Source organism: Talpa occidentalis, unplaced genomic scaffold, assembly GCF_014898055.3.
Source record: "Talpa occidentalis isolate TD23 unplaced genomic scaffold, MPIMG_talOcc4v2.1 talOcc4.15, whole genome shotgun sequence".
Classification (NCBI taxonomy): Eukaryota; Metazoa; Chordata; class Mammalia; order Eulipotyphla; family Talpidae; genus Talpa; species Talpa occidentalis.
Window position 1 is genome coordinate 57942966 of NW_023601543.1, and position 16195 is coordinate 57959160.

The 16195-nt window shown below is 49.5% G+C and overlaps 2 protein-coding genes across 2 annotated transcripts in view; one reads left to right on the top strand and one right to left on the bottom strand.

Annotated features, from left to right (window-relative positions):
- The window catches only part of SYN1 (synapsin I), a 43783-nt gene extending 42413 nt beyond the window's left edge, over positions 1 to 1370 (top strand). The window contains 1 exon segment of the mRNA XM_037512453.2: positions 285 to 1370. Coding sequence (XP_037368350.1) covers positions 285 to 420 — 136 coding nt within the window. The 3' untranslated portion in view covers positions 421 to 1370.
- ARAF (A-Raf proto-oncogene, serine/threonine kinase) lies at positions 1337 to 11382 on the bottom strand. The gene is made up of 16 exons (XM_037512459.2): positions 11325 to 11382; positions 9869 to 10023; positions 9594 to 9697; positions 8736 to 8838; positions 8495 to 8649; positions 8269 to 8367; positions 6751 to 6892; positions 6622 to 6649; positions 6399 to 6544; positions 6102 to 6304; positions 4262 to 4438; positions 4125 to 4171; positions 3500 to 3618; positions 3140 to 3271; positions 2121 to 2255; positions 1337 to 1910 (listed from the first exon to the last, which is right to left on the bottom strand). Exons 2-16 carry the CDS (start codon positions 9962 to 9964, stop codon positions 1776 to 1778), a joined length of 1821 nt encoding a protein of 606 aa, XP_037368356.1. The 5' UTR covers positions 9965 to 10023; positions 11325 to 11382; the 3' UTR covers positions 1337 to 1775.
- Positions 11383 to 16195: the final 4813 nt, after the last annotated feature.

Below are 16195 nucleotides of genomic sequence, written 5' to 3' on the forward strand. Positions count from 1 at the left end.
GATGAGAAGATTCAGCCCAGGACTCTTCCCTTAAATCCCAGACTTCTTCACTCTGGATCCAAGTTCTCCTAGCCTGATCCAGGGTGTCCCCGACAGTCTAAAAACCCTTCAGAGTTCAGAACCCTTCAGAACCCTCCCACTGGTGGGTGGGAGGGTCAGAGGCACAGCCCCAGGACCAGAGGGGCAGGGCTGGGGCCGGGCCTGGGGTAACATTGTGTTTCTCTCCCCTTCCTCCCTTCCTCTTCCCCCCCTTCCTCCCATGCCTCCACCTTGTCTCTCTCTAGCAAATCCCAGTCTCTGACCAATGCCTTCAACCTTCCAGAGCCAGCCCCGCCCAGGCCCAGCCTTAGCCAGGACGAGGTGAAAGCTGAGACCATCCGCAGCCTGAGGAAGTCTTTCGCCAGCCTCTTCTCCGACTGACACCCCACCCTGAGAACCCCCAAATCCCTGGGCAAACCCTCTCTGGGCCCTGAATCCATTTCTCACTTTTGGAATCTCCAAATCCCTTGAGAAGTCCTCTCCTGGTTCACCAAGATCCCTCTTCTCACTCCTCAGAATGCCCAAGTCCCTTGGGAAACCGCACTCCTGGTCCTAAATCCAATTCTCACGTTTGGAATTCCCAAGTCCTTTAGCGTCCCACTCCTGGTCACCTCAAGACCTACAGTTTCAATTTTAGAACCTCCAAATTCCTACAGACCCACTCTAAATCCCAGCTGAATTTCCTTCCTGGAAGCTCCTAAATACCAGGCAACCCATTCTGGCACTAACACCACTTAGTCTCCTCCTGGAGCCCTGAAGTCCCTGGAAACTCCTACTGCTGGTCCCAGATCTCTCAAGCACACTGGGTCCCCAAATCCTCAACGCCCTCACCTTTGAATCTCTTTCCATGGATCTCCCATCCCTCTGGAGATCCACCTCTTCAGATGCCACCACCCAGTCCCACAGGATCGCTCTTCACACACACACCAACCCCCTTTCCACACACAGGGAGGAGCTCCTCCCACTGCTAGGACCCCTCAGTTCTCCCAGGGACCCCCATTCCACTTTCCTGCCTCTTGACAGCTGTCTTTAAATATGCAAACCCCAACCATCCTCCCAAAGTCCTTTGCACATGGAAGGCCAGTGGTCCCCTACTTCCCACCTTTGCCGTGATGTCTGTGTCTGTGACTGACGTGGCCTCCTTTTGTGCCGTGCTTGGCATATGTGGTCCTCGTTCATCGTGCCGCCTGTGGTGATGCGTGCAGTGGCGCTGTTTGTGTGGTCCGCACTCCCCCCACCCCCCACTCCTTGCCTGGACACACCCCCATCCCTCAGCGGCTCTGAACCCCATGAGAAGAGTCGGGAAGCAAAATAAACAAGCAAAGGCCCAGAATTTGTTTAACAGAGTAGTCCTTCAATGGTGGGGCAGGAGCCCCCAAATCCATATGGGGTGCTGGGGACCCCAAAAATCCAGTGGAAGGCACATCAGGCAAAGTTCTGAGTGGAACCTGGCTGCCCCAAATCACAGCCATTGGAGATGGAGGAGACCCCAAATTTATAAGTATCCTCAGAGGCAAGAGGAAACCAAATTGTGGAGGCAGGGGATCTCAGTTTTGGGGGCTCCCCCAATTCCAGAGGGACTAGAAAAGCAATTAGGAACCCTCTCATCTCCCAGGGTGGGGATGGGGTTATCCTGAGGCAGTATCAGGGTAGAAACAGGCCTTTGATTGGTTGGTAAGCAGGGTTCCTAGCTGTAGCACGCTGAAGATTGGCTCCCTGGTGGCCGGGAGCAGGGCCTAAGGCACAAGGCGGGCTGCGCTGAGCAGGCAGGCAGGCAACTCATCAGCCTGGGTGCGGTGCAAGGAGGGTTCCGAGGCACTCCTCTCAATCTTGGGGAGTGACCGCTGCAGCAGCTCAATCGTGGCCAGGATCTGGGGGCAGGGGCAGGTGAGGTGGGGTATCTGGAGCCCTACCGGTATTCCAACACCAGAGCCTGATGGGGGGGATGCGCGTGCGTGCACACACACACATACTCACTCACTCTCCCTGCTCCCCCCATTTCCCCCCTGGGCCTTAGAACACGTGGTCCTCCACACTCGCACCTGGGAATCATCATCCCAGAGCCCTCCTCCCTAGCCCACCTGGGGGAAGAGGGGCCGCTCCTCCCGCTGGAACTTGAGGCAGTCAGACAGCAGGCGCCGCATGGCCTTGGGGCAGTTGCTGGAGATTTTGCTGAGGTCCGGGGACAGATAGCCACGGCCCACCATAAAGATTATCTGGGGAAGGGCAACAGAAATGAAGTGGTCTGGGCTGGGAGGCCCAGGGAATTCTGGGTCTTCAAAGTCTTGGGTAGCTCCTTTTGGGAACTGGAGTATTCTGGGTACTGAGGTCTGGAAAATTGTGGATATCTTGTGGATCCATGGAATCTGGTCTCTGAGGACTTGGGAGGATTCTCTGCTAGGAGAGGGATTTAAGGTTGGGGAAGTAAAGGACTTTTCTGGTGCCCAGAAAATTATGGGTCCACAGGTTTCTAGGGGGTTTGAGGGGCTTAAAGGCCTGGAAAGTACCAAGTTTGGAGGAAACACGAAGTTCTAGGTCTGGGGGGAGCTAAATTATGACCCTCAAGCACTTAAATTTCTGTGAGGGTCTGGGACCTACAGGACTATGGGTTCATAGGTCCTATAGGGCCGTGAGTATTCAGGGACCTAAGATTATTACCATCTAGAGCCTAGATTTCTGAAAGCCTGGGAGACTGCTGGCCTTGAATCCAGAGAAGTGAGTCTGGGCCCTGGAGTAGTGTGATACCTGCTGGATGCCCCAGGCCTAACGCTTGCAGGCACCTGTGAGTATTCCAGACACATCAAGGGAGTCTATTTCTGGAAGAAATGAGATTCTAGGCTTTGGAGACTTGGAGGACTTTGTATACCCAGGCCAGAGGACTGCATGTATCGAGGGGTCCAGAGGACTTCTGGGAATTTTGGGACATAGAGGGACTTTGGGTAAGGGAATTCAGGAGATTCTGGCCTTTATGGGAACTTTGGGTTTTCAGCCCAGAATATGTGGGGATTCTGGGGGAAGTATGGCATTCTTCATCTGGCAAAGGAGAAGATCTGGGGTTTAAGAGGCTGAGGAATGTTTGTGGGTAAGGTGTGTGGCTCACCTGGTCACGGCTGCCAATATGGCTGTAGGGCAGCGAGCCGGTCATGAGTTCATAGAGCACGACCCCATAGGCGTAGACATCTGACTGGAAGCTATAGGGGTTCGGGTCCTGCATACGGATCACCTCAGCCGCCTTCAATAGGTCAGACCAGACAAGGAGACAGCAGTGGTCACAAATGGCTAGCCCATCATCTCAGAACCACTGGCCAACAGAGTGCAACTCAGGGCCATGCTCACGAGGCAAAAGATAAGCAGTCGAGACACACCCAGCACAGGCAGTCCCATCCCCTCTCAGCCCACCATGTCCCAGCCCAGCAGCCCACATCCCTAAATACCCCCGGCCCACCCTGGCACAACTCACCATCCATAGCACAGAACCCGAGGGCTGCTCCAAGGGCTGGGCTCCGCTCCACCGCGTCTTCACTGTGGCCAGGCCGAAGTCACCAATCTTCACTGTGAGCCCCTCGTGTAGGAAGATGTCCACCAGGGTCAAGGGCCAGTACAGGGTCTCCCAACAACCATGCCTCTCAGCCTGACTGGGAGGCTCCCATCAACCCTCCCCCATCAGTCACTCCTCTGACCCTGACCAGAAGCCCCCAATGTTACACTAGCCACAACCTAGACTCGGGTAGAAAGCTCTAATGAATGTCCCTATACTTGGCCTCCTTGTGACTCTTGGCCAGACAGCCCCTCTAATAGCACCCAGGCCCACCATACCTGTGACCCTGATCAGGAACACCCTGTATGCCCTCTAAACTATAACACCTCAGACCCTGACCAGAGCTCCCCAAGACCAGCATCTGAACCAGCCACAGCTGACTCTCCTGCCCAAGAGACCCCCCACTAAAGCCCCTCACCAGCCACAGCTCTGCCGTCCGGCAGGGACTATGCCACATGTGCCCCTCCCTGTTGGTCTCCAGAAAGCTTCTCACAAGAGCCATTGCTCCAGGCCTTCATCCCACCCCGCTGCAGGGACAGGTAGATACTATTAGACTTGAGATCTCTGTGGATGATGTTCTTGGCATGGAGGTAGCTGTGGGGGTGGAAGCAGATGGCCAGTTGGCTGGGGGTTACCTCATTTCCCCACCCCAGCCCCCTCCCTAGTGCCTAGGAGTCTGCTCACTCCATGCCCTGGGCAGTCTGCCGGGCCACATCGATGAGCTGGACCATGTCAAAGCGTGTGTCAGCCACGTGAAGGTGGTGGTAGAGGCTGGAGCCCTCACACCACTGTGTGATGATGGCAAATCCCGGCCTGGTCATGAAGCCCATGAATAGCAAGATGTTGACGTGGCGTGTCTTCCTGCAGCAGGGAAGGCAGTGTCAGGGAGGGAGTTGGGGAGGACGAGCAACTTCTGAGCTTCAGCTGTGGCGCCATTTACTGCTGCCTCTGCTATTACTTCTACTCTGTCTGGGGAGGCTCAGGGTGAGACTGGTCAGATTCAATGTATTTGTAGGATATGTTTGCTGGGCTGATTCTGTGCTGGGGGCTTATGTTTCGAGCTTCCTCATCGAAGTCTCCCAACACAAGCAGGTCCCTGTCACTCTGCCACCAACAGTATCTTTACCATCTAACACCCACATACCGCTACCCCTGACCATGACCTGGGCCTGTGACCCTTTTATAGGCGAGAAAGTACAATGCCAAACTTCCTCCCTCACAGATGTATCAGCATGATATTGACAAGATGCCAGGTACAAATACTAGTGACATGTGATAATCCACTCTTAATCATGAGGGGCTTAGGTGTAAAAAGCTTGGGGTTTGGCTACAAGTTAGATCCTGGGTTTTAATCCAGGCTTTCCCAGGTACTCACTGCACAACCGTAAGGAGGACATTTTGCCTCTTTGTGTCTCAGGTTCCCCAGCTATAAAACTTGGAAAGTTATATTAATTATAATTATCTGGTAACACCTGAGAGGGGTGTTGGGAGGAGTGAGTAAATCAGCTGCAAGGCACTTACAACAGTACCAGACACAAACAAGCACCGACAGTTTCACTCTCCGTTTTATTGCTAAGTAGCTGGGCCTACCTCACGGCACCACTGCATAGGAGGAGAGCCACCCTGATTAGAAGAAAGCCCTTGTTCCTTGTAGAAGTATTAATTACAGTTATGATGCAGGTGGCATCAACGCTGCTCTGCCATTTTGCTGTCAGAACTGACAACAGAGCACGTGCACTTGCTTCCAGGGGTAAGGTCAAGGTTAACATCATCAGGGAAGGCACAGAATGGCACGCTCAAGTCACTGCCATTTCACAGAGGGGAACAGAGAGTAAGAGTTTTCTTCGTGTGGCATCCATTATGAGGATAAACATGAAACCACCACAAGAGATTATGATAACATTAACGGTGTGACACAGCTGTACCCACCAGCCAGGGGGAGCCCACACGGGGGACTGGGGAGGAAGAGTAACTCCAGTGTTCAGAAGGGAACACCCAGGCTTCTCAGCGCAAATGCATTAATACAGTATTAACAATATATTCAGCAAAGCAACTACAATCATCAAACCATGACTAAATTATGGTTATGATTCTTTAATCGATGACATTATTATAACTGATTAGTAACAAGGATGCAATGCAACTAACAGTGCTGATGATGCGGTTGCAGCAGGAGTGGGAGGGTGAAGGAGGATGCCAGCCTTACTGGTGGGGTAGCTAACATGCCAGTGCATGCAATGACACAGATGTCCTATGGTTGGTCACACCCACTTCACAGCAGGCCAACAAGAAGACCATGTTTTGGAAGCAGAGTCATTAATTAATATCAATGTTAACCCAAACACAAACAATAACATCAGAGGTCCTCTACACATACCTATCTCCCAGGGGGCAGGGGCATCCTTGATGCGGAAACAACTTAGGAGGATGGTTAGAGCACAACACAAGCCCAGGTAAAGTGCAGCAAGTCCCCAGCTCGGCCTTTCCCCAGCCCATCCCCCTCTGCACCCAGGCGCAGTCTCACCTGAGCACCTGCATCTCGTTCTTGAAGGCCTGGGCCTGCTCAGCTGTGGGCTGGGCCACCTTGAGCACCTTCACGGCCACGTCACCATGCCAGCGCCCGCGAAACACCGTGCCGAAGGAGCCCGTCCCAATCCTCTTCAGCAGCTGCACCTCACTGGGTGGCACCTCCCAGTAATAGCCTGAGTCCCGGTACCCCAGATTTTTCTGTGGGCCACATGGGCAGTATCTCAGGGGCTGCCCATATCCCTCATCACACCATTTGTGGTGCCCCCCCTTAAAAGATCCCCCTGGAGCTTACCACTTTCTTCTTCTCCTCAGACAAGGACTTCCGCTCCCTCTGCTCTGATGGGGACTTGGAATGTGGGGATTTCCTCCCTGAGGACACACTGGCCGGGCTGGGGCTCCCCCGGGGGACTCCATCGCCACCACCTCTACCACCAGCAGCTACGGTGGTGGAAAGGATGTGAGTGGAGGCAAGTGGGCCAGGGTGGGGGGCTCAGGGTGCAGGCAGGGATGCTCACCATCATTGCTGAAACTCTGGGCAGTAAGCTGGAAGAAGAGGGAGGGTATCAGAGAAGATGTGGGGGCCAACAGGAAAGGCACTCCCCTCTGCCCAGGGCATCCCCAGCCCAGCCCCCCTCAACACCAACCTGGAGGAGGCTGGAATCCATGGGGGCCGTGGTGCTGACCATATGGACGTTGGGGGTGGACGTGGAGCGAATGCGCTGGAGGGGGGCATTGGTCGGGGCAGGGAAGGGAAAGTGCTCAGGGCCACAGTGCTGGGTGCAGGGGCTGGCAGGGGAAAGGCCATGAAATCACTGACCCAGGAACTGGAGAACCAGTCAAGCCATCCCTCCCACTGCCCTTGGGAAATGTGTATTTAGCCCACACAGAGCCTGTGTCCACTGTCATTATTATTATCCATTCCCTTAGGAAACATTTGTTGAGTGCCTGCTGCATGCCCAGTACCACTTTTGGTAGTGGAAATAAAACTGTGGACAAAACAAAAGTTCTTGCCCTTGTGGGCTGATGTTCCAGAAGGGAGAGAGAGAAATAAAAAACAAAGACTATTTAGTATGTTCAGTGGTGAACAGTTGCAATTAAGGAAACAAAAAGCAAAATAAGGAGACAGAAAGCGTCACTGGAGATGTCAATGGATCCTCTGAGAGGTGATATCTGAGCAAAGACCTAGAGCAGGGACAGCAAGTCACACGGATAGTAGGGAAAGAAAATACATGATACTGCATAGCTGTGTGCACTATTCAAACCATACACCATATATGTCACTGATATTAAAATGACAGTGTTTTAAAATAAACCTATAACTGTTACATATATTATTATATCACATTATACATATGCTATATATATTAAAATGTTATAAAAGTATTTCTTAATGTTCCCCTCACTGTCCTAAAATAAAATTCATAGAATAAAAAAAAATGAAATTCATGGGTAATGACACACCAGTTAATAACATAATGTCCTACTTTACTATTTTATATATTACATAAAAATGTATATTCTATATTACATGAAAATATTTTAAACAAAATGCATACAACAACATAAACATACCCTGCAGACATTATAAAATATATAATATAGGCATATAAAATGTATATTCTATAAACTTATGATACCTTACAGCAGTCATATATTTTCAAATAGAAATACTGTAGTATTAGAATACTTACAATAAAGGAGTAATAAAAGGAAATTGATAATATGTATTTCAAAATTAAAAGGCCTGCTTATACTGGAAGAATTAATAAGCTGGATATCTACAGTATACATACAGATATGGTAATATAGTTAATGTATCTATATCATATATTAACACCTATCTATCTATCCCTATATATAATTAATAAGAGGAATTTATTCTGTAACACATGTATCTGGATACATCTTAACTCATTTAATCCTTACTGGAATGCTACATGGTAAGGAATATCATTTTCCCCTCATTACAGATGAGAAAACCTATGCCCAGAGAGATTAGGTGACTTGCCCAAGATTCCACAGCTCCATCCCCTTACTCACACTTGCAGGTTCTCAATAAATAACTGTTGAGTAAACTAATGAATAATGTATAGCTTGTGGGCCTATAGGAGCCTTCAGATCTTTTTCTCCCAACAGCAGCCCTTTGGCTAAGACATCCCTACCTGGGTCCCTGAGGGGTTAGTGGCTCATTCAGGGGTTGGCTGGAGGGAGTCTCTTGCTGTCTGGAGCCTCCGGACAAATCCTGGATACTGTGGTAGAACCTTGAGCGTGTTGAGGGTGTAGAACAAGGAGAATGGGTCAGCTGTCTGTAAGAACATTATGACTGGGCCTCAGCCGCCCCACCCCCCCCCAGCCACCCACCCCCCACCCACCCCAGGCCAGGCTCACTGTCGGCGGTTGGTACTCATGTCGACACAGACTGTAGGCACTTTGGAGGAACAATGCTGGTGGAACTTGTAGCCACAGGTTTGGCAGCGGAAACCATGGAAGAGAAACTTAAGGCAGAAGTCACAGAAGGCCAGGCTGAAGAATGTCTTCCGTACCTGCTGCCACAGAAGAGGAAAGGATGAGGCCTGGCTAAGGACCCTCCTGCTCCTACCACCTGCCCCCCCATCCATCCTGTACTCACAAAATTGTGCATAGTCAGTGGGACATCTTCGAGGACCTCCACAATGAGCTCCTCACCATCCAAGGGGGCAATGGCCGTGTCCCAGGCTGTGACAGTCTTTCGCCTATAGGAGGCATGGAAGGGAGTGAGTGGGAGTGTGGACAGGGGCCATGAAGAAGGAGGGAAGCCCCCAAACTCCCTCTCAGCGTGCCATCCATGCAGTAATCTCTGGCATGCTTCATTCTCCTCACAGCAACTCTAGGAACTAGTTACTGTCCTTGCCCCCACTTTACAGATGGGGAAACCGAGGCTCAGAGGGCTAGTGACTTTACCAAGGCCACAGGGGATCATAAATGGCAGAACGCTGTGAAGAGTCCACATTCCTAACCACAAGGTGAGGAGCAAATGAGGCAGTAAATAACTAAATCTCAGATGTGCTAAGCAAGTCCTTGAAAAGATGGCTGATGAAACAGGCATTGAAACAACAAACAGAAAGCAATGTGTGAATTGATAAAAATAATAAGGAAGCCCAGAACAGAGGACTATATGGAAGGTCAGGAGGTCCAACTCAGCAGAGAATGGGGAAACAGAAAGGAGAGGGCTGACAAACTGATGAGTAGTGAAGGAACAAACTAGGTGAACTCCTGGAGAAAGTGTTGCAGCAGGGTGAGGCCTTAGTGGGGGCAAGGAGAGAATGAGTTGCTGACCTTACAGGTTAATGAACTAAGGAAGCAATGAAACAAAGGCTGGAGAGACTCACTGATTCTCTGAACTAAAGTAAGACCACTGGAGACTCCAGGGCAGTGGAGAAGGAGTCAAAGGGCTCTGAGGAGGGGATGGAAGGCTGGGCACCCACAGGGGTAGGGATGCCACACTTACCCCTTGATGAGCCGGTAGACCACGCAGCAATCCTGGTTGAGACCCCGCACTTTGAGGGCCTTATCTAGCGAGTCATAGACACTCATGCCATCCCGGACAGTCACCTGTATGTGTGGGTATGCACATGTGGGGATTCTCAGTGCCCAACAGAAACCCCAGACAACTTTCCCATCCCTCTGTGAAGGCCTTCTCCCAGCCCTAGTCACCCTTCAGATTCAGGACTTAACAACTGGGTCCATCCTCACTCCCGCCAGTTTTGCCCCCATCAGACTTACCACTGTTCGCTGCTTATTGGGCAGGTACACTTTGACAGTGCCCACTGCCCGGGATGGCTCCGCCCCGTTGGAAGGGGGTCCCCGTGGTGGCTCCATGGAGCCTAGGACTTTGTCAAGATGGGCTGAGGCGGGGCTGGGCAGGTGCCATGGGGCTCCTAGAAGAAAGGGAAGGAATCCAAAGGACCAAAACCAATAGTTTGAAAGCTAAATGGCAGGGGACAGAAAAAAAGTCAATCTTCAGGCTTCATGAAACCCACTGTAGCCTAATTTCCAAGTGTCAAGGTTTCACATTCTCCGCAGGAGGGGTGGGATAGGGAGACAATTCACACACACAAGGGGAGGCAGCATGTGCTGACCTGGAGGACACAGGAGTATAAGAGACTCGGTGAGCACACTGCTCAGGGGCTGTCAGGCATATAATGGACACAAACAGGCTATCCTGGCTTTTTAATGGCAAAGGGGTTTACCAAAGACTGTGGTGAGGGAGGAGTCACAGGCAGGGTGATGAGCTATTTCCCTTAATTTGGAGAAAATGAGGACTGCACCATATACTGCATCCCAAAGTCCTGTCTGTAATGATGGTGGACCCACAAAGTATTAGGTGCCTAATGGGAGTCACCAGACTGTGATGGGAGTTTCTAGGGGCTCAGCAGACACTATGCTCAAGGAAGATGTAAAAGAAGTCAGTATGGTCTATAGTGGGGAGAAGAGTGGATTACCGGGTGCACCAGATAGTGTCATGGGGAAAAGCGAGATAATGGTGCATCACCAAACATTGTTGAAGTGAAATAAATGGGGGTAAAGTGGTGGGGCTCCAAAACTCTCCCTGACAACCAATGGTGGGGGGGCTGCTTCAGACATAATAATCAGTGAGGGTTAATGGAAGAAGTGAAATAAATGAGGGTAAAGTAGCAGGGCTCCAAAACTCCCCCTGACAACCAATTGGGGGGGGGTGGGTAGTCCACAGACATATTAATCATTGAGGGGTAATGGGAGAAGCCTCAAACATTCTCCTAGTGGATTGGACATTGATCCAGAATAAGGGGAGCGCGGGGTGAGCCGCGTTTTCACGCACTCCCCGGAGTGAGTGAGTAAGGCAGGGTCACGAAATACCTAAGAAGGTTAAAAGGAAACATTGGGAAAACACACCGCAACTCAGGGCCCATTCGGCTGGGCCCCGCCCACCGAAGGCCTCCCGGCTCTGCGCAGGCGCGCTGCCACACGCGACGGGCGAAACCATCCCCCGCGACCTTACACCTCTATCCCTGTCTCCCCACCACCGCCCCCCCCTCCGCTGTCGACGATGGTCTCGCCCCGGGTCAAACCACTCCTCCGGTTCCGGACGGGGACACCGGGGCCGAAGCGCAGCCACCCTGGAGCTGAGCTTTCGGCCCCGGCCCCCTGCAGGTGTCCGGCGATCGCCCCAAAATCCTAACATTGTCGGGCCCGCCCTCACCTGTCACGCCGCTACGGCTGCCGCTGCCTCCATCTTGGGCCTGTCTTCTTGTTTCCTGGCAGAGTCCGCCTCCACTGTCCCATGGGCACGTCTACACCATTGGCTCCGCAGGACTCAACCCTCCATTCTTATTGGATCAGAGTCACGCCTGTCAAGGCAGGACTGGCTGACTGCACGTTGTGTTCCGGATTGGGAGGGGCTACCTGAAACGTCAGGGTCGGGGCAAGTTCGCCTGTCCTGACTTGCGCAGGCGCTGTCGGGAGGAAACCTCCGTACCGGGGGCTTTAACCTCGGTCTTACCAAGGCGGAATGAAGCAGACTTTTGTTTTGGTTTCTTGACGCTGACTTTAGGGGTTAAAGAATCTAGGCGAAAACTCCTTAAGCGTCCCTTTTGGGGTGGGTGCTCCAGACCCTTAAATACCCATTTAGGATTTTTCTGTGTTTAATAAGTCTTAACCATCTTTGAAATGGGTTGAAATCAAACTAAATTAGCTGTAACGTCTTCCAATTCCAAAAGGCTGTAGTCACAGCCTTTAATAACAGCGGGTCTCTGATGTGACTGGGACTGGGATCCAGTCCTAGAAGGAGTGGCCTGCTGTTTTGCTAGGTTTCCTTTAGGAATAGTGTTGATAAGGGTTTTTGAAAGATTAGCCAAAGATGGTCAGGTGAAGATGGGAGGAAAGTATGGACCTGCAGGGGGGCAAAGCATATGGAAACGTATAGAAGTATTGTAGGGTCAAAACAAAGTTTTTAGAAGTTGACTTTTCTCTGATGTCATGGAGTAGACACTTGTAATTGTTGATTTTTCCTCTGTCTCTTTGTATGATGTATGAAAATCTCTTAAAGTTAAGTGGTCTCTTAATATTCCACATATTAATGAAATCAAGTGATACTTGTATTTCACAATGTGATTTAATTCACTTAACTCAATACCCTTAAGGCCCAGCCATGTTTTCCCAAGTGACAAGGTTTCATCTTTCCTTTTAGCCCAGTAGTATTCCGTGTTATCACTTAATGACCTGAAACACATATGCAGTAGTGGTCCAGATGGGCTATACACTGTAGCCTAGGTGTGTCATTGGCTATACCAGCTAGGTTTGTGTAGTCACGCTATAATATTCTTGTAACTATAAAGTCACCTAAAATGCATTTCTCAGAACATATCTTTGTCATCAAGCACTGTTTGGCTGTATATATACTCCATGTCTTTATATGGATGCCAAATTATAATAATGCTGTATACCTGAAACTTACATAGTTTTCTAAACCAACCAACGTTGCCTCATTAAAAAAAAATCTATGAGGCTTAAAAAAAGCTAAATAACCTTCCTGCCAGTTTTACAACCCGGGCATGCTGTTCTAAAGGCCTTGGAACCATCTCCGAGCTGTAAATAGCAATACAGATAGTGCCCTGGCTCTGCGTCTCTAGGAATTTGACCTAGGCAACTGGCTCCAAGTTGTTATCAGTTTGTCAAAGATATGAGCTTTATTTTTCTTTTGGATAAGGGCAGATGGCTACCCCAATTACTAGCTGCATGTAAGATGCATCTGTGTAGCAAACGGTGCTATCAATTTTTCTTAACTTAAGGACAAGTTACCTTTCTTGGGAACATGTTAGGAAGGATTTGTCTCTGTCTGGCTATATAAAAGGATGAAAGTCCTTTGTCCCCGCAATCTCCTGTGGATTGCTTCTGATTTGCATTGAAACCTGGCTTATTGCTTATTTGATAATAAATCTGTTTCATTATTTTCTACTCTTTTGGAGAGGATTCACTGGGTTGACATGAGATTTTATTTTCAATTATTTCCCCAACAGTATGACCGTCCTGCTGTGTTTGAAGTGACTGCATTCTAATATTTGGAGCTCAGCATCCCTCTGTGATGAAATAGGAAAGATGTGAGGAAGGTCCCTAGGTGAGGGGGCTGCAACATAATTCAACTAGTATTATTGAGTGCTTTCTCTGCTTCTAAGGAGAAAGACTGTAGTGTAAATGGTTTTTCAGGCTTTTCTGCCCTCCCACCATTAGGATTGCCCTGCCTAATGGGGCACCTGCAGTTGTTACATTGTTGTAAACTGTCTAGTTTACTTTTGTGGGTCATGGGAGGAGTATAGAGATAGTCACCAAGAGAAGCAGAAGAGGCAGGAGAGAGAAGGGGAGAAAGAAAGCCAGAGAAGCCCAGAGTAAAGACTTGCTGGGGGGCCAGGACGCCACCTGGCCCCCCAGAATCCCTGCCTGCTGTGTACCTATTTGCCACACCACATTTAAAGCTCAATAATAGCCTGAGAAAACCACTGAGGGCTCCAAGACTCTCCTTTACCCATCTGATGGATAATAGATAACCTGCTCTGTGGCCCATCCTGGCAGTACAAAGTCCAAACTTATGCTCACTGGGCTGTCATATAAACTCCATATCCCATTGCTCTTTCCTGTTTGTATCTTTACCGTTCAATGGCTTACACCGAAAAAGATGGAAATACCACCTATTGATGAGAATATGGAACAACTGGAACTTTCTTACATTGCTATTGGGACTGTAAAATGGTCCAACCACTTTGGAAACAGTTTGACAGCTTCTCATAAAGTTAAACATAGACATACCATGCAATCCAGTGATCTCACTGCTGGTATTTACTCCAAAGAAATCAAAATGGTGGGCCTCCCTGGTGGCACAAGGGGTTAAGCACTGCACTATGAAGCAATCCACAGCCTCTGCAGCACTAGTTAGATCCAAACCTACATGGCACAGCAGACCTCTCCTGACTCGTCTGCTGCTCCCCTCATCAGTGTATTTCAGTCAGTCTGCCTGTTCTGTTCCCCACTCTGTCTCTTGTGGATCCTCTCACCCCCCGCATCTCTGGCCTATACCCCAGCTCTTGTATACATAAATAAATAAATCTTAAAAAAAAACAAAGAAATTAAAATGGTATACTGGTAATTCTTTAACAACCAGCTCTCAAGGGGAAAAAAGGTCTAATTCATAGCATTCACCAACTGTGGTGTAAATTCTTCCACCATGGTTTATTTCAAGGTGCTAATATGACATCAATGAAGAGTTGAAAAGGATTTGCGAAATCAGTTTGGGTGAAATATGTACCACATGCTACCACATGCTACACAAAAACTTGTATGAAATGTTCATATTAGTTTTATTTCACGATAACAAAATGCTGGAAACAGGTGCCCAACCACAAAAGAATTGACCAAGAAACACACAAGTGGGTAAAGGAATACTACTGAGCAAGGAAAAGGAGCAAACTATGTCTATGAGTCATAGACATATGACTGAGTGAAAGGAGCCAGGTACAAAAGAGAAATACTGTATTATTCCATTTGTGTGAAATTGTCAATCTGGCAAAACTAATGCATAGTGAAGGAAATCAGATTAGTTGTCTTGCAAGAGAATGACTGGGTAGGGCATAAGGAACTTTGGACTTGGGTTTTTATCATCATCATCATCCTCATCTTCCTCCTCCTCCTCATCACCACATTAAAACCATCAGAAGCACCATGTATTTTTATTTTTTTTAAAGATTTATTTATTTATGCATACAAGAACTGGGGTACTGGCCAGAGGTACGGGAGGTGAGAGGATTCACCAGAGACAGAGTGGGGAACAGAACAGGCAGACTGACAAAATACACTGCTGAGGGGAGCAGCGGGCAAGTCAGGAGAGATCTGCTGCGCCATGTGGGTAGCTCCCTGGCCAGCCGGGGATCGAACTCGTGCTGCAGTGGCTGCCAATAGGTTCATAGGTTGAACCAGTCCCCTGGCCTTCTGATGCCTTAAAGCTGGGCCCCAGGTCCTGCTGGCCAGAGCCTCTCAGATGCCAAGCTCCGGAATCTTGACTCAGGACCAAATAGCTCTGGCCTAGGACCTTTCTACCCAGGGTCCCCACCCGAGGGACAGAAGGCCAAAGCCTTGGTCTTGGCCCAGCAACCCTACCATTCCTTACCCTCCTCCTCCCTTCCTCACACTGCCGCCCCCCCCAGGTTTGGGTGCTTTTCTCTACCAGCTTAAACTAGTCCTCTGCTGTCTGTCTGGTAGTCATGCATCTCACTGAGCCTCTGCTCTCTCCCCCATGTTGAAGATTATCTCCACCTCATCATTCCTAGGCCATATCATTTGGAACTGGCCTCCCTTTGTCCATTGCTGGCAACCAACAACTCCAGGCAGATCAGCTCTGTCCCTGCCCACCAGCAGGACCTATACACCTGTGGTGACCCTGGCTCCTGTGCCAAGCCAGCTGGGTCACCAGCTTCCCTCCCCTGACAATGGGGGTCCTTGTCCACTCCAGGAGGTGGGAGGGTGTCCACTCCCCAATCCTCTCACACAGACCTTTGCTGAATTAAAGTTTGTAAGTAAATGGTTTTAAAACAAAAACAAACAAACAAACAAACAAAAAAACCCTTGCGTCACTAGGGAGGCCCGCACCATGTATTTTTAAGTTAAAATGGAACTAGATGATTATATAGTTTTCGGACACTCCCCCTCCTCAAAATTATCCACCTAGTAATTGTTAAATGATTTTAAGATTTTTATTTTATTTATGCACACAAGAACTGGGGTGTAGGCCAGAGGTGCAGTGGGGTGGGGGGGGGTGAGAGGATTCATTAGAGACCGAGTGGGGAGCAGGGCAGGCAGAGCTGCTGAAATTACACTGCTGAGGGGAGCAGCAGGGGAGATAGGAGAGGTCTGCTGTACCATGTGGGTTAGCTCCCTGGCCGGGGCTAGAACTCAAGCCACAGTGGCCTGGGATAGCTTGATAGCGCTGAGACTTTAACCTCTGTGCCACCAGGGAAGCCTGGAATTTTTAAATTATTTTGAAAGTGGTTGTTGATTTTCATTTTTGATTTAAAATTCTTAGAAAAC